Raw genomic sequence first — 20,599 nt, 5'->3', positions numbered from 1 at the left:
ATTTGATTTATTATTGTCACGTCCTGATATTGCAGTGAAAAGTATTGTTTTGCAGGCTAACCAGAAAAATCATCCCTTACATAAGAGCATCAGGGTAATAGAACAGAGTGTGGAATGTAATGTTACAGTTACAGAGAAGATGCAGAGAAAGATCAACTCTGATATGAAAGGACCGTTCATAAGTCTGATAGCAGTGTGAAAGAAGCTGTTCTTAAATTTGGTGTGTGTTTTCAAACTTTTGTATCTTCTACCTGATGGCAGAAAGTATAACCAGGGTGGGAAAGGGTCTTTGATTATGCTGGCAGCTCTCCCAAGGCAGTGGGAAGTGTTGGTGGACTCAATGGAAGGAAGCCACATCTAAGCTAGTCAATCCTTCAATATTTTCTTTTAAACTTAAATCACATTGAATTTAAAGCTCAATACTTGTGTAATACTTCTGTGGCATTTGTATCTCGGCCTTGAGCTCATGATGAGAATAACATTATTTCTGATATATCAACAAATGACTTTGTTAAAATTATGGAAGAGGTGGTCATCTTTGAAGCTACATCTGATGACCTGCCTGCCAATCAAAGCAATTCAGCAGACAGCGTTTAACTCTCATAAACAGCTTAAGCATTTTTCCCCACAAAAGTAAAATGAGAGATTTCAAACACCTCAAATTGTGGCACTTGCAGACCTCATTTACTCTTTGAGAGCACCCTGATTCACTCCGTTAATTTATGACTGCCAAACTGCATGTCAAGGTGCTTCGAATAACTAAACTGGGATCTGTTTGAAATTTATTTTTATTCTTTCTTTATTCATTCACAGATGCCCATCCCTAATTGCCCAGAGGGAAGTTAAGAGTCAACCACCTTGCTGTGGGTTGGGAGTCAAGTGGGCCACACCAAGTATGGATGGCAGCTTACTTCCCTAAAGGACATTGATGAACTAGATGGGTTTTTCTTTCAATTGACAATGGCTTCCTGGTCATCATTAGATTCTTAATTCCAGATTTTTATTGAATTCAAATTCCACCATATGCTGTGACGGGATTCGAACCTGGGTTCCCAGAGCGTTATCCAGATTTCTGAATTGACAGTCCAGCGATAATACCACTAGGCCATCATCTCCAACTTTCGTTCTAGGATTAAATAGTCTTGCTGAGTTCAGGCCACCTACCTTTGTGAATCATACCTTGCCTGTATTAAAAAAAAAAATTGGAGCTGTTTGCAATGAGGATGATCCTTGCCACGCCGGGTTCCACTGGCCCTTGTCTAAATATTTGTGGAGTCTTCCTGACTCTGTGGAAATCCAGCCCATGAATTATTTTCTTAGAATTTATGCTCACCATCAAAAGAGAAACTTGTACTCTTCCGAATTTCGCCAAAACACTTGGCAACCAAAATGTTATTGCTAAAATTGGAGTCACTTGTTAGAAGCATAGCAACCAATATGCACACATCAAGCTCTCCCAGAAAGTAGAGTCACAGAGTGAAAGAGATGGACAGCATGGAAACAGACCCTTCGGTCCAACCTGTCCATGCCGACAAGATATCCCAACCCAATCTAGTCCCACCTGCCAGCACCCGGCCCATTTCCCTCCAAACCCTTCCTATTCATATACCCATCTAAATGTCTTTTAAATGTTGCAATTGTACCAGCCTCCACCACTTCCTCTGGTAGCTCATTCCATACACGTACCATCCTCTGCGTGAAAAGGTTGCCCCTTACGTCCCTTTTATATCTTTCCTCTCTCACCCTTAACCTATGCCCTCTAGTTCTGGACTCCCCGACCTCAGGGAAAAGACTTTGTCTGTTTATCCTATCTATGTCCCTCATGATTTTATAAACCTCTACAAGGTCACGCCTCAGCCTCCGACGCTCCAGGGAAACCAGCCCCTGCCTGTTCAGCCTCTCCCTATAGCTCAAATTGTCCGATCCTGGCAACATCCTTGTAAATCTTTCCTGAACCCTTTCAAGTTTCACAACCTCTTTCCGATAGGAAGGACACCAGAATTGCACGCAATATTCCAACAGTGGCCTAACCAATGTCCTTTACAGCCGCAACATGACGTCCCAACTCCTGTACTGAATACTCTGACCAATAAAGGAAAGCATATCAAACGCCTTCTTCACTATCCTATCTACCTGCGACTCCACTTTCAAGGAGCTATGAACCTGCACTCCAAGGTCTCTTTGTTCAGCAACACTCCCTAGGACCTTACCATTAAGTGTATAAGTCCTGCTAAGATTTGCTTTCCCAAAATGCAGCACCTCGCATTTATCTGAATTAAACTCCATCTGTCACTTCTCAGCCCATTGTCCCATCTGATCAAGATCCTGTTGTAATCTGCGGTAACCACCTTCGCTGTCCACTACACATCCAATTTTGGTGTCATCAGCAAACTGACTAACTATACCTCTTATGCTCACATCCAAATTATTTATATAAATGATGAAAAGTAGTGGACCCAGCACCAATCCCTGTGGCACTCTACTGGTCACAGGCCTCCAGTCTAAAAAAAACCAAACCTTCCAACACCCTCTGTCTTCTACCTTTGAGCCAGTTGTGTATTCAAATGGTGAGTTCTCCCTGTATTCCATGAGATCTAACCTTGCTAACCAGTTTCCCATGGGGAACCTTGTCAAACACTTTACTGAAGTCCATATAGATCACATTTACCACTCTGCCCTCATCAATCCTCTTTGTTACTTCAAAAAAATTCAATCAAGTTTGTGAGACGTGATTTCCCACGTACAAAGCCATGTTGACTATCCCTAATCAGTTCTTGCCTTTCCAAATACATGTACATCCTGTCCCTCAGGAATCCCTCCAACAACTTTTCCACCAACGAAGTCAGGCTCACTGGTCTATAGTTCCCTGGCTTGTCTTTACCGCCCTTCTTAAACAGTGGCACCACGTTAGTCAACCTCCAGTCTTCCGGCACGTCACCTGTGACTATCGATGATACAAATATCACAGCAAGAGGCCCAGCAATCACTTCCCAAGCTTCTCACAGTGTTCTCAGGTGCACCTGATCAGGTCCTGGGGATCTGTCCACTTTTGTGCCTTTCAAGACATCCAGCACTTCCTCCTAACAAACACTACATTGAGCAAACTGGCAGAAAACTAGCCACCAGGATACATGAATACCAAGTAACTACTAAAAGACATGTCCCCCTCTCACTCGTATCCTTACATTCGGATGAGGAAGGACATCACTTCGACTGGGACAACATATCCACTCTAGGACAAGCCAAACAAAGACACGCAGGAGAATTCCTGGAAGCATAGCATTCCAACCGGAACTCTATTGAGAAACACATTAAAGTTAGACCTCATCTCCCACTCCCTAAGAAAAGGAACATGAAGTGACTTCACCACAGGAAATGACATCAACCCGAAGAAACCCAAACATATAAATAGAAAGCAGGACTTATTAGCAATGCTTCACCTGAGGCCCACTGAAGCTGTTACCTAGTAGGGTGACAAACGTGTGGAAATGAACCTTCCAGCTCAGCGAGCAAACCTACATCCAGAACCTCAACCTGAGCTACAAATCTTCTCAAAACTCACTAAGTCCCAGTCTATGTTTGGAATGTTAAAATCCCCTACCTTAACCACCCCATTATTCTTACACATAACTGAGTTATTCTTTTACATCAATCCATTCCTTCATCCAGGTTAAAACTATCTCTGACTCTACCGGCAGACTTATTATTACTATTGGACAGAATTTTGACATTAGCCAAGATTACATCAATGTTTATGCTCCCAACTTGGATGATGAGGCTGTTTTCAGACGGTTCCTTTCAATGTTACCAGTTTTATCTTCACACCATTTAATCCTGAGAGGAGATTTTAACTGTTAGTTGAATTCTCACATAGACCGTTCATCCTCTGTTCTGTGTCAAGTCCAAATCTGCTAAAATAATTCAGACTTTTATGGAGGAGCTTAAATGTTAATGATGCCTAACGGTTCTTTAATCCCTCTAGAAAGGAATTTTTTTTTTCCCTGCATGTCCGTCACACGCATTGATTTCTTTTAGTGGCTAACAGACTGCTCACATCCATTTCTGGTTGGAAATATGATTCAATTGTTTTATCAAACCATGCAACTGTCTCGATGAATGTTTGCTTTTAGAAGTTTCTTAATACACAACCACATTGGCGTCTCAATACATGCTTACTCTTATTTTGCCTGCTTAATTTTTACTGCTTAATTTTGTCTCTCAGCGGATAGATTTTTGTTGTGGTTCTGTTCGCCGAGCTGGGAATTTATGTTGCAACACAAATTCCCAGTTCAGCGAACAGAACCACAACAACGAGCACCCGAGCTACAAATCTCCCAAACTTTGGATAGATTTTTTAAAAAAATTTAACAAAACCCCAGACATTACACCTTCTTTGCTGTGCGAAACCCTGAAGGCATTCATCGGTGTGAAATAATTTCTTATGGAGCACATGAGCATAGACTTAGGAAAGAGAAATTTGCATGGTTAGCACAACTTCTGTCTCAGTTAGACTCTCTTTATGCAATCTCTAAGTCTCCAGAAGTATATAAAGGATGCATATCCCAACAGGCCAAGTGTGATGTCGTAATGTCACAGTACTCCACCAAGCTTTTACTTCACTCTAGGTCTATATTTTATGAACAAGGAGATCGAACTCGTAAATTGTTGGCATGTCGGTTACACCAAATGTCCTCATCTCAATTAATCCCACAAATTAAGGCTAATTCAGGTTTCACGTCACATTAGAAATCAACAAGACTTTTAAGAAATTTTAATTTCACTTTTTTCATTTAGAATGTTCTTCTGCTACACCAGATTTAAATATCTTTTTTGATAAGATTAACATTTCCTGCTCTTGACCAAAATGTGGCAAGAAATTGGAACAGCCAGTCCTGGCAATGGAACTTGAGGCTGCGTTGAGATCACTACACAGTGGTACAAAGCGGCTTCTCCATAAAACCATCTGGACCCAATCGTTTTCTGAACAAGTTTTATAAAACGTTTTGGAGAAAGCTGGCTCTGCTTTTTTGTAGAAACTTGTTGAAATGTTTAATTCTGACTCTTCCTCAAACTTTAACTCAGACATTTCTTTGCTTTTAAAAGAAGGCAAGGATCCCTGACTAGGAGAAAGTGCAAACTGCAGATGTCTCCCTGTGTGGTTCATGACGTCCTATAAGTCTGCTAAATGTTGACTTTGCATTATTGTCAAAGCTATTGGCCTGGCGTTTGGAAACCATCCTTCCATCTATCATATCCTTGGGTCAAACTGGATTTATTTGCAAAGGCGCACACTTTTTTTAATCTTAGGCAGGGTACTCAACATTGTTTACAATTCTTCCTCATCCATCTCCCTGAGGCATTGATACCTTTAGATACTGAAAACGACTTTGATGGAGTGGAATGGAATTATCTTTTTTACTTTGGAGCAATTTGGCTTTGGGATAAATTTATTTCTTGGATCAAACTACTCTATGCATCACCGCAGGCCTAATTTGGGACCAATAATATGAATTCTGATTATTTCTACCTTTTATTGTTCAAAGAGACAAGGGTGTCCTTTGAGTCCACTGCTGTTTGCCATTGTAATTGAGCCTCTATCTATCAGGATCAAGGATGTCTCAGAGAGGGTGCAGACTCATCCTGATTTTTCTGGCATTATTAGAAATGGTATGGAGTTGAAGGTTGCCCTCTATGCAGATGTTTGCTGTTGTCTCAACCTTATCTCTCTCCATTCCCACCATACTTTCAGTTTTAGAGTCTCTTGGTAAGATTTCTGGGGATAAATTGATTTTTAGCAAAAGTGAGATATTTGCTATCAATAAGCCTGCCAGGGAATACCCACTGGATAATTTACCTTTTAAAATTGCCAACTCTGGTTTTGTTTATCTTGGTGTATATGTGGCAGATACATGAGGTAATTGGTACAGGAAAACATTTGAACCATTACTTGTACAAATTAAATGAGACTTCGAACCATGGTCTCTCCTTAATTTGTCTGTTGCTGGTAGAATTAATTCCATTAAAATGAATATTTTTCCACTTTTCTTAATTTATTTCAATGCATACCAATTTTTCTCCCTCTTTCTTTTTCCTCTAAAGTAGGTAGTCTCATTCTTGAATTTATTTGGAATAAAGAAACACTCAAGTTATGAAAACAGGCCTAAGATACTAGGTGGAATGGTGCTGCCAAATATTTTGTTTTATTATTGGGCAGCAAATATTAGAAATTTGAACTAGTGACTCCAATATGAGAACCTTGAGTCAATTTGGTTGACTTGATGTTATCAATCTGGAATTCAAGGAGGCTTTTGATAAGGTGCTGCACAAGAGACTACTGAGTAAGATAAGGGCCCATGGTATTAGAGACAAGGCGTTAGCATAGATAGAAGCTTGCTTTCTGCCAGGCAGCCAGAGTGTGGGGATAAAAAGTCATCCTCAGAATGGCAACTGGTGACAAGTGATGTTCCACAAGACTGTTGGCACCACGACATTTCACTTTTTATACATGAACAATCTAAATGAAGGAACTGAGGGCATTCTGGCTAAGTTTGCAGATGATACAAAGATAGGTAGCACTAAAGCTGCAGTAGTGAGTATAGTGGATTCTTTCTTGATTATATGTTTTTGAAGATAAGTCTCTTGATTAAACTTAAAATATAAGCCATAGCCATTAATTTAACCTGGGGCAGTGTTTGTAGGAGAATAAGACGGTGTCATTTTCTGGGTCTGTAGATTGTGAAGGAGCAAAAATGGCCTTTGCAGTGATATGTACTTATTGTCGGATGTGGGAGTTTAAAGAGAGTTTAAGGGTTACTGCGGATTATATCTGCCATAAATGCTATCGGATGCGAATCTTATCAGATCGAGTGGATCGGTTGGAGAGACAGATAGAAGCGATGAGGAATTTGCAACAGCAACAGTATGTGATGGATGGCAGTTATAGGAAGGGGGGAAAACCTCAGATACAGTCACTCCAGGAAAGGTAAGAGAGGTAGGCAGCTAGTGCAGGAGTCTTTTGTGGATGTACCCATTTCAAACAGGTATGCTGTTTTGGAAAATGTAGGGGGTGATGGATTCTCAGGGGAACGTAGCACGAACAGCCAAGTTTCTGGTATTGAGACTGGCTCTAATGCAACGAGAGGTACGCCGGCTTCCAAGAGATCAATTGTGTTAGGGGATTCTGCAGTCAGAGGTACAGACGGATGTTTCTGTGGCCAGCAGAGAAAAAGCAGAATGGTGTGTTGTTTCCCTGGTGCCAGGATCAAGGATGTTTCAGAGAGGGTGCAGAATGTTCTCACGGGGGAGAGGGGCCAGCAAGAGGTCATTGTCCACATTGGAACCAACGACATAGGAAGGGAAAAGGTTGAGACTCTGAAGGGAGATTACAGAGAGTTAGGCAGGAATTTAAAAAGTAGGTCCTCAAGGGTAGTAATATCTGGATTACTCCCAGTGCTACGAGCTAGTGAGGACAGGAATAGGAGGATAGAGCAGATGAATGCATGGCTGAGGAGCTGGTGTATGGGAGAAGGATTCACACTTTTGGATCATTGGAATCTCTTTTGGGGTAGAAGTGACCTGTACAAGAAGGACGGATTGCACCTAAATTGGAAGGGGACTAATGTACTGGCAGGGAAATTTGCTAGAGATGCTCGGGAGGATTTAAACTAGTAAGGTGGGGGGGTGACCCAGGGAGATGGTGAGGAAAGAGATCAATCCGAGACGGGTACAGCTGAGAACAGAAGTGAGTCAAACAGTCAGGGCAGGCAGGGACAAGGTAGGACTAATAAATTAAACTGCATTTATTTCAATGCAAGGAGCCTAACGGGGAAGGCAGATGAACTCAGGAGATGGTTAGGAACATGGGACTAGGATTTCATAGCAATTACAAAAACATGGCTCAGGGATGGGCAGGACTGGCAGCTTAATGTTCCAGGATACAAATGCTACAGGAAGGAGAGAAAGGGAGGCAAGAGAGGAGGGGGAGTGGCATTTTTGATAAGGGATAGCATTACAGCTATGCTGAGGGAGGATATTCCTCGAAAGTTATTTGGGTGGAACTAAGAAATAAGAAAGGGATGATCACCTTATTGGGATTGTATTATAGACCCCCCAATAGTCAGGGGGAAATTGAGAAACAAACTTGTAAGGAGATCTCAGCTATCTGTAAGAATAATAGGGTAGTTATGGTAGGGGATTTTAACTTTCCAAACATTGACCGGGACTGCCGTAGTGTTAAAGGTTTAGATGGAGAGGAATTTAAATGTGTACAAGACAATTTTCTGATTCAGTATGTGGATGTACCTACTAAAGAAGGTACAAAACTTGACCTACTCTTGGGAAATGAGGCAGGGCAAGCAACTGAGGTGTCAGTGGGGGAGCACTTTGGGGCCAGCGACCATAATTCTATTCGTTTTAAAATAGTGATGGAATAGGATAGAACAGATCTAAAAGTTGAAGTTCTAAATTGGACAAAGGCCAATTTTGATGGTATTAAGCAAGAACGTTTGAAAGCTGATTGGAGGCAGATGTTCGCAGGTAAAGGGACGGCTGGAAAATGGGAAGCCTTCAGAAATGAGATAACAAGAATCCAGAGAAAGTATATTCCTGTCAGGGTGAAAGGAAAAGCTGGTAGGTATAGGGAATGTTGGATGACTAAAGAAATTGAGGGTTTGGTTAAGAAAAAGAAGGAAGCATATGTCAGGTATAGACAGGATAGATCGAGTGAATCCTGAGAAGACTATAAAGAAAGTAGGAGTATACTTAAGAGATAAATCAGGAGGGCAAAACGGGGACATGAGATAGCTTTGGCAAATAGAATTAAGGAGAATCCAAAAGGCTTTTACAAATATATTAAGGACAAAAGGGTAACAAGGGAGAGAATAGGGCCCCTCAAAGATCAGCAAGGCGGCCTTTGTGTGGAGCCACAGAAAATGGAAGAGATACTAAATGAATATTTTGCATCAGTGTTTACTATGGAAAAGGATATGGAATATATAGACTGTAGGGAAATAGATGGTGACATCTTGCAAAATGTCCAGATTACACTGGAGGAAGTGCTGGATGTCTTGAAACGGTTAAAGGTGGATAAATCCCCAGGACCTGATCAGGTGTACCCTAGAACTCTGTGGGAAGCTAGAGAAGTGATTGCTGGGCCTCTTGCTGAGATATTTGTATCATCAATAGTCACAGGTGAGGTGCTGGAAGACTGGAGGTTGGCAAACGTGGTGCCACTGTTTCAGAAGGGCGGTAAAGACAAGCCAGGGAACTGTAGACCGGTGAGCCTGACCTCAGTGATGGGCAAGTTGTTGGAGGGAATCCTGAGGGACAGGATGTGTATGTATTTGGAAAGGCAAGGACTGATTCGGGATAGTCAACATGGCTTTGTGCGTGGGAAATTATGTCTCACGGACTTGATTGAGTTTTTTGAAGAAGTAACAAAGGGGATTGATGAGGGCAGAGCGGTAGATATAATCTATATAGACTTCAGTAAGTCGTTCAACAAGGTTCCCCATGGGAGACTGATTAGCAAGGTTTGAGCTCGTGGAATACAGGGAGAACTAGCCATTTGGATACAGAACTGGCTCAAAGGTGGAAGACAGAGGGTGGTGCTGGAGGGTTGTTTTTCAGACTGGAGGCCTGAGACCAGTGGAGTGCCACAAGGATCGGTGCTGGGTCCACTACTTTTTGTCATTTATATAAATGATGTGGATGTGAGCATTAGAAGTATAGTTAGTAAGTTTGTAGATGACACCAAAATTGGAGGTGTAGTGGACAGTGAAGAGAGTTACCTCAGATTACAACAGGATCTGGACCAGATGGGCCAATGGGCTGAGAAGTGGCAGATGGGGTTTAATTCAGATAAATGTGAGGTGCTGCATTTTGGGAAAGCAAATCTTAGCAGGACTTATGCACTTAATGGTAAGGTCCTAGGGAGTGTTGCTGAACAAAGAGACCTTGGCGTGCAGGTTCATAGCTCCTTGAAAGTGGAATCACAGGTAGATAGGATAGTGAAGAAGGCGTTTGGTATGCTTTCCTTTATTGTTCAGAGTATTGAGTACAGGAGTTGGGAGGTCATGTTGCGGCTGTACAGGACATTAGTTAGGCCACTGTTGGAATATTGCGTGCAGTTCTGGTCTCCTTCTTATCAGAAAGATGCTGTGAAACTTGAAAGGGTTCAGAAAAGATTCACAAGTATGTTGCCAGGGTTGAAGGATTTGAGCTACAGGGAGAGGCTGAACAGGCTTGGGCTGTTTTCCCTGGAGCGTCGGAGGCTGAGGCGTGACCTTAGAGGTTTACAAAATTATGAGGGGCATGGATAGGATAAATAGACAAAGCCTTTTCCCTGGGGTGGGGGAGTCCAGAACCAGAAGACATAGGTTTAGGGTGAGCGGGGAAAGATATAAAAGAGACATAAGGGACAACGCTTTCTCTCTCACACACACACACACACACACACTAGTATGTGTATGGAATGAGTTGCCAGAAGTGGTGGTGGGGGCTAGTACAATTGCAACATTTAAAAGGCATTTGGAGGGGTATATGAATAGGAAGGGTTTGGAGGGATATGGACTGGGTGCTGGCAGGTGGGACTAGATTGGGTTGGGATATTTAGTCGGCATGGGCAGGTTGGACTGACGAGTCTGTTTCCATGCTGTACATCTCTATGACTGAGTGTTTGTAAGACTGAAGGGACATGGGAATTGCGGTAGTTGAATGAAAAGTTGTTTAGTCAGGAGCCACCTGTTCTTCACACTTCATCTATAGTGGGGGCAAGTAACATCCCAGATATAGGTGTAAATTAAGAATACAAGAAAGGGGGAGAATGCAAGGAAAATTGCAATTATTCAGGGAAGTGATACTGAGTAAATTGTTGCAGCCATGGAGTGACAAGTGATTAGGATGAAATCTAACACAGTCTAGATTAGAGTGGTCCTGGAAAAGCACTGTAGGTAGCATCCGAGGAGCAGGAATATCAACATTTTGGGCAAAAGCCCTTCATTTTAAATTCCTCACAGCCCAGCTTGAGCTTACACTCGAGCAGATGGCAAATATTGAATGCTAACTTGGCACCTCATGAAAGAGACAGTCAGTTTATCAGTGAATGGTCAGAGTTTGAATTGGGTTTTAGAGTGTTTTCTGTGAGAAGGATTCTGGCTGTTGATATGGCAGCATGATGATTTGAAAGTTCCCCACCTAACCTCCCTTATCGGCTCTTGCAAGTTCAGAGAATGGCAACTGAGCTGTTAATGCATTTGTTATAATCTTACAGAATTGCCAGTAATTTGGGAACATTCCACTAGATTGGATGATTGCTCACAGATTAGTTAGCATCACATCTGACAAAGAGAATATCTTAGGGGCTGTTATTAAAGATATTACAGTAAGGCACTTAAAAGCTCAAGGATATCCGGTAGAATCAGCACGTTTCTGTTAAAGAGAAGTCCTGTTTAACCAATTTATTGGAGGTTTTTTTAAAGTAATAAAGGGCAATGGTGGATCTTCTGTGCTTGGAGTTCCAGAAGCCAATGATAAAGTGCAACACCAAAGGGCACTGTGGAAGATAATGGTGTAAGGAGTAACATATTGTGAAGGAGTGAAAATTGGTCGGCTAACAGGAAGCAGTGAAGATATAAATGGACCTTTGTCTGGTTGGCAGGATGTAATGAGTGGTGTAATGAGAGGTTGGCAGGATGTAATGAGAGGTTGGCAGGATGTAATGAGAGGTTGGCAGGATGTAATGAGAGGTTGGCAGGATGTAATGAGTGGTTGGCAGGATGTAATGAGTGGTGTAATGAGAGGTTGGCAGGATGTAATGAGAGGTTGGCAGGATGTAATGAGAGGTTGGCAGGATGTAATGAGAGGTTGGCAGGATGTAATGAGAGGTTGGCAGGATGTAATGAGTGGTTGGCAGGATGTAATGAGTGGTGTAATGAGAGGTTGGCAGAATGTAATGAGTGGTTGGCAGGATGTAATGAGTGGTGTAATGAGAGGTTGGCAGGATGTAATGAGTGGTGTAATGAGAGGTTGGCAGGATGTAATGAGAGGTTGGCAGGATGTAATGAGTGGTGTGCCACAGGCTTCAGTACTAGAACCTCAACATTTTATCATTTATGTCAGTTGACTTGGATGAAGGGATCTGACATACGGTTATTATTTTGCTAATGACAGTAAAAAGGCATAAGGATGCAGACAGGTTTAGTGAGTGGATAGAGATCTGGCAAATGGAATATAACGTATGAAAATGGTGGGCATTTTATAAGTAAAAAAACAGATAAGCATATTATCTAAATGGTAATTGGGTTCTCCTAGTGCATGAATCACCATAGGCTGATATACAGGTACAGCAGTTGGTTACAGGAAAGCTAACAAAATGTGCTTGCTTGCTTGTTTGTTTGTTGCAAGGTGTATTGAATACAAAAATGGGCATGTCATACTTCAGTTATACACGGTGAAACCACATCCAAAGTACTGTATGCATTGTTTAAGGAGAGAAGCAGTTCAGAGAAGGCTTACTCGACCAGTGTTTGGATTGGGTGTATCGCCTAATGTGGAAAGATTGTACAGGCTACACGTGTATTTGCTGGAATCGAGAAAAGGAAGAAGTGGCTTGATTAAAACATACAAGAACCAGCAGGGTCTTGACAAGGTGGATGTGGGGAGGATGTGTCCTCTTGTGCGAGAGACTTGAAACAAGTGGCACTGGTCAGCTAAGGTGGACACTGGCACCCGCATGAATTCAGACCCATGGAGCATGCTCCAGAAGGAATGGAAACAGTGTTGGCAGGGTAACGTGAGTTGAGGGATAGGGCTATAGCTTAAAAGTCAGGGAGGTGATATTTATGATGACGTGGAAAATCTTGCAACAGTTGAATAGGGGCAAGTTACAGCTGCTTAATGTGTATCATGAGTTGTTGAAGTACCTGCAGATTTCTCCCTTTTGATTAAATCATTAAACTTCCTGTCACACCATCTATTTAACCACTTCAGAATGCACTGCTGTTAGTAATGCCACCTGCCATTCTCTTTGAGCTGTTGCCTTAGGCACCATATGCTTGTGAGGGTGTGGGGAAAAGGAAGCTCTCCCTAGTGTTGTATCACCTACAGCAATGTTTCATTCTTCAAGGCTGGAAACCAAATGCTGGAAACTGTTGTAGATGTTTGGGTACTAGGTACCATACAGCCCCAGTAACAAAATATGTTCTACCAACTGGAAGTAAACAATTGCTGAAGCAAAAAGACAAATGTCGGGGCAAGGATCTCTTGTGAAAGTTTACCGTTTTCACAGCGGGGGTGAATACTTGATCTAGTTTGATGTCAAGGGCTTCAGATAGTAACAAGATGCTGTTCTTGTACTCAGTTAAGCTTTTAAACCATTTGACTTACTGATTCAAATGTAACATTTTTATCTGAGCTAATGTTTAACGTAGCAAAAGAAAATACTAGAATCTCTCATTTAGTGAAGCAGGATAAATGCTCAGTCTGCAGGGAGCCCCTTCTACAGATTGTTTCATGAATTTGAAAGCTTGGAGCCACTCTCAGGACTCACTTTATGGAAGTGTTTCTTGTTTTCTGTTTCTCCAGCTTGCTCGGTATGCCTCTTTCCCAGTTTGTTGGTTAGTATTATTCATGTTAATTTGAAGGGTACTGATTACTGTGTCCTTTTTGGTGACAGCTGGCCTCGTTATTTAAATTGATTTTCTTTCCATGTGTTTTCTTGAGACCTGTATAAATAATTCAATTAAACATCTTGGAACTAATGAGTAAAGCACTTTGCTCACACCAACCCACCAGTGCTGGTCACCTACTTTGGGATTTTGTTTGAGGTTTGAGTGAATACTAAATGGGGACAGGAGCTAATGGTTGCTATTCTAGTGTTGGCAGGTGTCTGAAATTAGGCCATTCATCAACAGTTGATTTCTAATATCTGCCATGGGAGGAGAACCAAGGAAATGTCTCTTCAACAATGGTTAAATGTGGTTATGAAAAATCTAGAGCTGAAAATGTGTTGCTGGAAAAGCGCAGCAAGTCAGGCAGCATCCAAGGAGCAGGAGAATCGACGTTTCGGGCATGAGCCCTTCTTCCGGAATGATTCCTGAAGAAGGGCTCATGCCCGAAACGTCGATTCTCCTGCTCCTTGGATGCTGCCTGACCTGCTGCGCTTTTCCAGCAACACATTTTCAGCTCTGATCTCCAGCATCTGCAGTCCTCACTTTCTCCTTATAAAAAAGCTAGTCAAGTTTTTGATAAGTGGACAACTAATTAGAATATTTAACTTGATCTCACAGTTTTGTGGGAAAAGCCACTCACCAAATCATGCCTATATTCAGAATGGTCTGCAATACTCTCATTGAATTCTGTAAATGAGAAAAGTGTTCCATGCGCATCCTTAAGTGTCAGTGTGTGTCAGCAACACAGAATTCCTTAGAAATACCATTCTGTTTCCACTGGGCTGTAAATAATAGGAGAAAGTGAGCATTCCTGAAGAAGGGCTTATGCCCAAAACGTCGATTCTCCTCTTCCCTGGATGCTGCCTGACCTGCTGCGCTTCTCCAGCAACACATTTTCAGCTGTAAATAATAGACCTGCATGTTCCTGTTATGATCATGCTTTATCATAGCTGTGGAGGTCGATATTACAATTGTTAATGGAATAATATGGAAACCAGAGAGACAACTGTGGTTTAAAATTGAATGATATTCTCTCAAAACATTAGTGTAAATAGTGTAAATAAGTAAACAATGTCTCTGTCTCTGAAATAAAGGCAAAATCTATTTTGTTTCTCCTTGTATTAGCCATTGCATTTCTGATTTGTCTTCTCTGTATCTGGCAGTAAAACTCTCCTGGAGTGCTCCTCCTCTACTTGTGGAATGCAGCCTGGGGTTTATCTGACAATTCATTTTAACTACCCTATGCCATCAGATCGCCCCTCTTTCTGCAGCAAACTACTGTAGATACTGGTAATCTGAAACAAACAGACAATGTTAGAGAAACTCAGGTCTGGCAGAAGCTGCAAAGAGAAAACAGTTTGCATTTTAAGTTTGCTGCGGCTCTTCACCAGAATTGACAGGAGCTGGAAAATGGTGCTTTTCCTATTTTTGACTCCGGCTGAGGAAGGGAAGCAGATGATGTGGAAGCCTAGAGCAAAAGACCAAGCTGATTGATAGAAACAGGTGTAAAATGGATGTAACTTAAGGTATGAAAGGGAGAAAGTAGGTAATCTTGGCTGAGAGCAAAGTAAACTAGACAAGTCCATTTTGGTGATGGGGAGGGAGGAGCTTGAGGTGGCTTGGAAAAGTAGAGGGAATGTGAAAAAAAAATTGGAGGACACTTCTGGTCAGGCTGTGAGGTTGTGTCATTCAACATTAGGTCCTGGAGGCTGTGAAGTATCTCTGTGGCAATTGAGATGTTCATTTAGCTTTCATTGCACTTTGTTGGGACTTTGCAGCAAGCCCAGGAAGAAATGTTAGCATGAGAGTGAGATGGTTTATCAACTTGATCCTGACCTAATGAGGGCCATTGTTTTCAGCTCCTTTCAAAATTGCAGCTTAGCTGCAGATTCATCCTTTGGCACAAATACTAATCCTGAATGTTTGCAGCTTAGCACCCTACCTAATTTTGAGATAAACGTTGAATTGATGAGCTCTTTATCATAAAGCCATCTCCATTGCATCATCTGCCTTCGCCCCGTCTCAATCCATCTGCTGTTGAAACCCATATCCTCCAAAGTTAACCATTGCCGTGCTGTCTGACTTGGCCTGGCCTGAACGCTGCCCCGCCATCCTGCAAATAGTTTGCCTAGTGCGCTTTCGATTTTATCTCACCCTGCACCAACCATCTTCCACTTGTTCATGACCCCCTGACCATGCTTAGCAGTATTTGTTCTCAGACTGTGAATAAAATTATAAACTTGTTTTGTGTTGTCTTTCTCCCTTTCCAGAATATCCATTAACTGTAAAATGCTATCCTGGTCACTTTCTTCCAGACCCTCTTGCATACTCTGCCACACCTCCCTCCGTTTTGGTTTCCGTGTTTCCTGATGTTGCGTTGCATGCTCTGTAACTCCCTCCTTGGAGTTCACCCCCTGACTTAGCTTCTGGTCACTTTGCTTAACAACTCCCTTTGTTTTTGCATTCATTTATTTTTTTGTTTCACTGCTTTGATATGATTTGGAATCTTTGTAAAAGATTCTATATAAATCTCAGTAGGGTTGCTATCTCCAGTGAACTCCAGTAGTTACACAAATGTACAAGATGGTTTATTTTCAGCTTCAACAAAGTAAGATAGTGCATTGGTTACAGCGTTCATTTATATTCTTTCAATACTTCAATTGCTTTTTCCACGCAGGTTGTCACTCTGCCCTTCTCCTTTTAATGAAGGGTGGGAGCTCTGTATTTCTGAGAGGAGACTTGCTCTGGTCTCCCTCAGAAATGCAAAGCTGCCCTTCTGTTCTGACAGTTCTTTCATAGCACATTCTCAATGGTAATGTCCCTACAAATCAGAGTCCACTTGCAACCAAGCAACAATCATTTTTCAACAGTATTTTTGTTAAAAAAAAAAAATGTGTCTTACAATGCTTTTGATTTGATGCCTAAGCTCAGACAATGCAGAGGACCCCTCTGTGTGTCTGGCATAAATGTTACTGCAGCATGAAATCCTCATTATACCTCTTCCATTTTACAGACTTTGAAGCGACAAAGTGCTTTGGCGTTATCCTTGTTTAACAGCATACTCACCCATGGAGATCTGCAAAACCATAAACTTAATCAGCTGACAATAAATTTGTGGAATCTTGCTCAAAAACATGGGTTTGCTGACACCAAGATCATGGTAAGGACAGAGTAACAATGCATCAGTGTTATAATTTAATAACCTACACGATTCATGTTCTATTAGTTTATTAGTCATTGCTTTCTTCCAAATGCCTTTTGCCACTGAATGATCAGAAAATTCACTGAATGATCAGTTGTGGCAGCAAATGGCATCTGTAGGGACAAAAGGGCAGTGGGGGACAGATTTTTACCTGTGCTTTAAAAGACCAGCTGAAATCCAACTGGCTGAATGGACCTCCAGTGCTGTAACCATCCTGTTAATGGAATGTTTTAGATTGTTAGAAATGACTCATTGGTTCTGATGGTAACTTGATATGCATAATTAATCCCTCTGATTCCAGTACTTTCCAAGGTGCCACCATTCATAGTGTAGCCCTTGCCTTGCAGGTTCTCTGAAAGTGCATTATGGCTGTTCTGTTTTTCTGGGTTAAATTATTTGTCACTGCTGTGTATATCTGACCAATCTTTTGATATCTTCATGCAGCTTATAGCTATCATTTACTGTGTCAGTCACAAGCCTCTTGATCATTCCCCAACAAATCATCAACATTCACCACAAATAGCAAGAGTCCCAGCACTGAGCCACGTGAAACCCCTTGGGGAAACAGTTTTCCAGTCACCGAAGCATCCTTCGACCAACACCTTCCTGTGTCTGAGCCAATTTTGGATCTGACACGTCACTTTGCCTTGGATTCCATAGGTTCTTCGTTTCTTGACTAGTCTGCCATGAGGGTCCTTATCAAGGTGACCTGATGAAATCCATTTAGACTGCATCAAGTGCATTCTCACATCCAAATCATTTATATAAATGACGAAAAGTAGTGGACGCAGCACCGATCCTTCCGCCACGCCACTGGTCACAAGCCTCCAGTCTGAAAAACAACCCTCCACCACCACCCTCTGTCTTCTAGCTTTGAGTCAGTTCTCTACCCAAATGGCTAGTTCTCCCTGTATTCCATGAGATCTAACTTTGCTAACCAGTCTCCCTTGGGGAACCTTGTCGAATGCCTTACTGAAGTTCATAAATGGCTCCCTTTTGGAATGGCAGGCGGTGACCAGTGGGGTACTACAGGGATCAGTGCTGGGACCGCAGCTTTTTACAATATATATTAATGATATAGAAGATGGTATTAATCGTAATATTAGCAAATTTGCTGATGATACAAAGCTGGGTGGCAGGGTTAAATGTGAGGAGGATGTTAGGAGATTACAGGGTGACCTGGACAGGTTAGGTGAGTGGACAGATGCATGGCAGATGCAGTTTAATGTGGATAAATGTATGGTTATCCACTTTGGTGGCAAGAACAGGAAGGCAGATTACTACCTAAATGAAGTCAATTTAGGTAAAGGGGCAGTACAAAGAGATCTGGGTGTTCTTGTACACCAGTGGTTAGCACTGCTGCCTCACAGTGCCAGAGACCTGGGTTCAATTCCTGCCTCAGGCGACTGACTGTGTGGAGTTTGCATGTTCTCCCCGTGTCTGCGTGGGTTTCCTCCGGGTGCTCCGGTTTCCTCCCACAGTCCAAAGATGTGCAGGTCAGGTGAATTGGCCATGCTAAATTGCCCGTAGTGTTAGGTAAGGGGTAAATGTAGGGGTATGGGTGGGTTGCGCTTCGGCGGGGCGGTGTGGACTTGTTGGGCCGAAGGGCCTGTTTCCACACTAAGTAATCTAATCTAATCTAATTAATCTAATCTAATCAATGAAGGCAAGCATGCAGGTACAGCAGGTAGTGAAGAAAGCTAATAGCATGCTAGCCTTCATAACAAGAGGGATTGAGTATAGAAACAAAGAGGTTCTTCTGCAGCTGTACATTGCCCTGGTGAGACCACACCTGGAGTACTGTGTGCAGTTCTGGTCTCCAAATTTGAGGAAAGACATTTTGGCTATTGAGGGAGTGCAGCGTAGGTTCACAAGGTCAATTCCTGGAATGGTGGGATTATCTTAAGATTGGAGCGACTGGGCTTATATACCCTTGAGTTTAGAAGGCTGAGAGGGGATCTGATTTTGATGTATAAGATTATTAAAGGATTGGACACTCTGGAGGCAGGAAACATATTTCCGTTGATGGGTGAGTTCCGAACCACAGGACACAGCTTCAAAATAAGGGGTAGGCCATTTAGGACAGAGATGAGGAGAAACGTCTTCACCCAGAGAGTGGTGGCTGTGTGGAATGCTCTGCCCCAAAAGGCAGTGGAGGCCCAGTCTCTGGATTCGTTTAAGAAAGAGTTGGATAGAGCTCTCAAGGATAGTGGAATCAAGGGTTATGGAGATAAGGCAGGAACAGGATACTGATTGAGGATGATCAGCCATGATCATAATGAATGGTGGTGCAGGCTCGAAGGGCAGAATGGCCTACTCCTGCACCTATTGTCTATAATAGATCACATCTACCGCTCTGCCCTCATCGATCCTTTTTGTTACTTTAAAAAACTCAATCAAGCTTGTGAAACACGATTTCCCACCCACAAAGCCATGTTGACTATCCCTAATCAGTCCTTGCCTTTCCAAATACATGTACATCCTGTCCCTCAGGATTCCCTCCAACAACTTGCCCATCACCAACTTCAGGCTCACTAGTCTATAGTTCCCTGGCTTGTCCTTACCACCTTTCTTAAATAGTGGCACCGTGTTAGTTAACCTCCAGTCTTCCAGCACCTCACATGTGACTATTGATACAAATATCTCAGTAAGAGGCCCAGCAATCACTTCCCTAGCTTCCCACAGAGTTCTCGGGTACACCTGATCAGGTCCTGGGATTTATACACTTTTGTACATTTCAAGACATCCAGCACTTCCTCCTCTGTAATATGGACGTTTTTCAAGATGTCACCATCTATTTCCCTACATTCTATATCTTCCATTTGTGCAAACTCCACACACAGGCTGGAATTGAACCCAGGTCCCTGCACTGTGAGGCAGCAATGCTAACGACTGAGCCACCATGCCGTAACTTCCTGAAGTCCAGATGTAGATTAGATTCCCTACAGTGTGGAAACAGGCCCTTCGGCCCAACAAGTCCACACCAACCCATCCGAAGAGCAACCCACTCAGACTCATTCCCCTAAACCCAATACTATGGACAATTTAGAATGACCAATTCAACTAACCTGCACATCTTTAGACTGTGGTAGGAAACTGGAGTACCTAGAGGAAACCCATGCAGACACGGGGAGAATGTGCAAACTCCACACAGACAGTTGCCCAATGCGGGAATTGAACCCGTGTCCCTGGTGCTGAGAGGCAGCAGTGCTAACCACTGAGCCACCGTGCCGCCCTGTCATTCTTGTAAGCCTATGTTGCATTCCAAGATCAATTTATCCTTCCTAAGGTGTGATGGACAGATTTGCTCGCTGTCTCCAAGATCTGATCTAACCAGGATTTTGTAGAACTGCAGCATAATCTTTAAATCTCTGTACTTCAGTCCTCCAGATATAGAGGTCAGAATTCCATTAGTCGTCTTGATTATTTTCTGCATCTGGTTTTGTCACTTTAAAGATCAGCGCATCTGAACTCCCCAGTCTCTGTGGGCATCCACTGAATGTAATATCAAACTATCCAGAAAGTACCCTGATCTATTGTTTTTCAGTCCAACATGGATAACTTCACACTTGCATTACATTTGAACTCTATCTGCCACAATATTGGTCATTCACTTAATCTATCACTATCCATTTGTAATTACAGTCTGCTCTGCTGTAACGTGATGGTTCTGTTCTCACATGATCTCGCGTTCTAAGGACATTGTGCAATAGTGGCCCATTTAAACAAA

General features: G+C 42.4%; 1 protein-coding gene across 2 annotated transcripts in view; it reads left to right on the top strand.

Moving 5' to 3' along the window:
* Positions 1-20,599, top strand: part of vps35l (VPS35 endosomal protein sorting factor like) — a 155,363-nt gene that overhangs the window by 130,344 nt on the left and 4,420 nt on the right. Inside the window, exon 30 of one of the 2 annotated variants that reach the window (XM_043712168.2) lies at positions 16,681-16,827. In XM_043712168.2, coding sequence (XP_043568103.1) covers positions 16,681-16,827 — 147 coding nt within the window. Of the gene's footprint in view, positions 1-813; positions 4,193-16,680; positions 16,828-20,599 lie in introns of those variants that run through there. The other variant, XM_087997581.1, reaches the window with a different exon arrangement.

This window comes from Chiloscyllium plagiosum, unplaced genomic scaffold (genome assembly GCF_037043375.1).
Source record: "Chiloscyllium plagiosum isolate Xiang-an unplaced genomic scaffold, Cpla_swu_hap1 HiC_scaffold_20, whole genome shotgun sequence".
NCBI lineage: Eukaryota > Metazoa > Chordata > Chondrichthyes > Orectolobiformes > Hemiscylliidae > Chiloscyllium > Chiloscyllium plagiosum.
The sequence above is the reverse complement of the archived record's forward strand: the minus strand, read 5'-3'. Positions and strand labels throughout refer to the sequence as shown.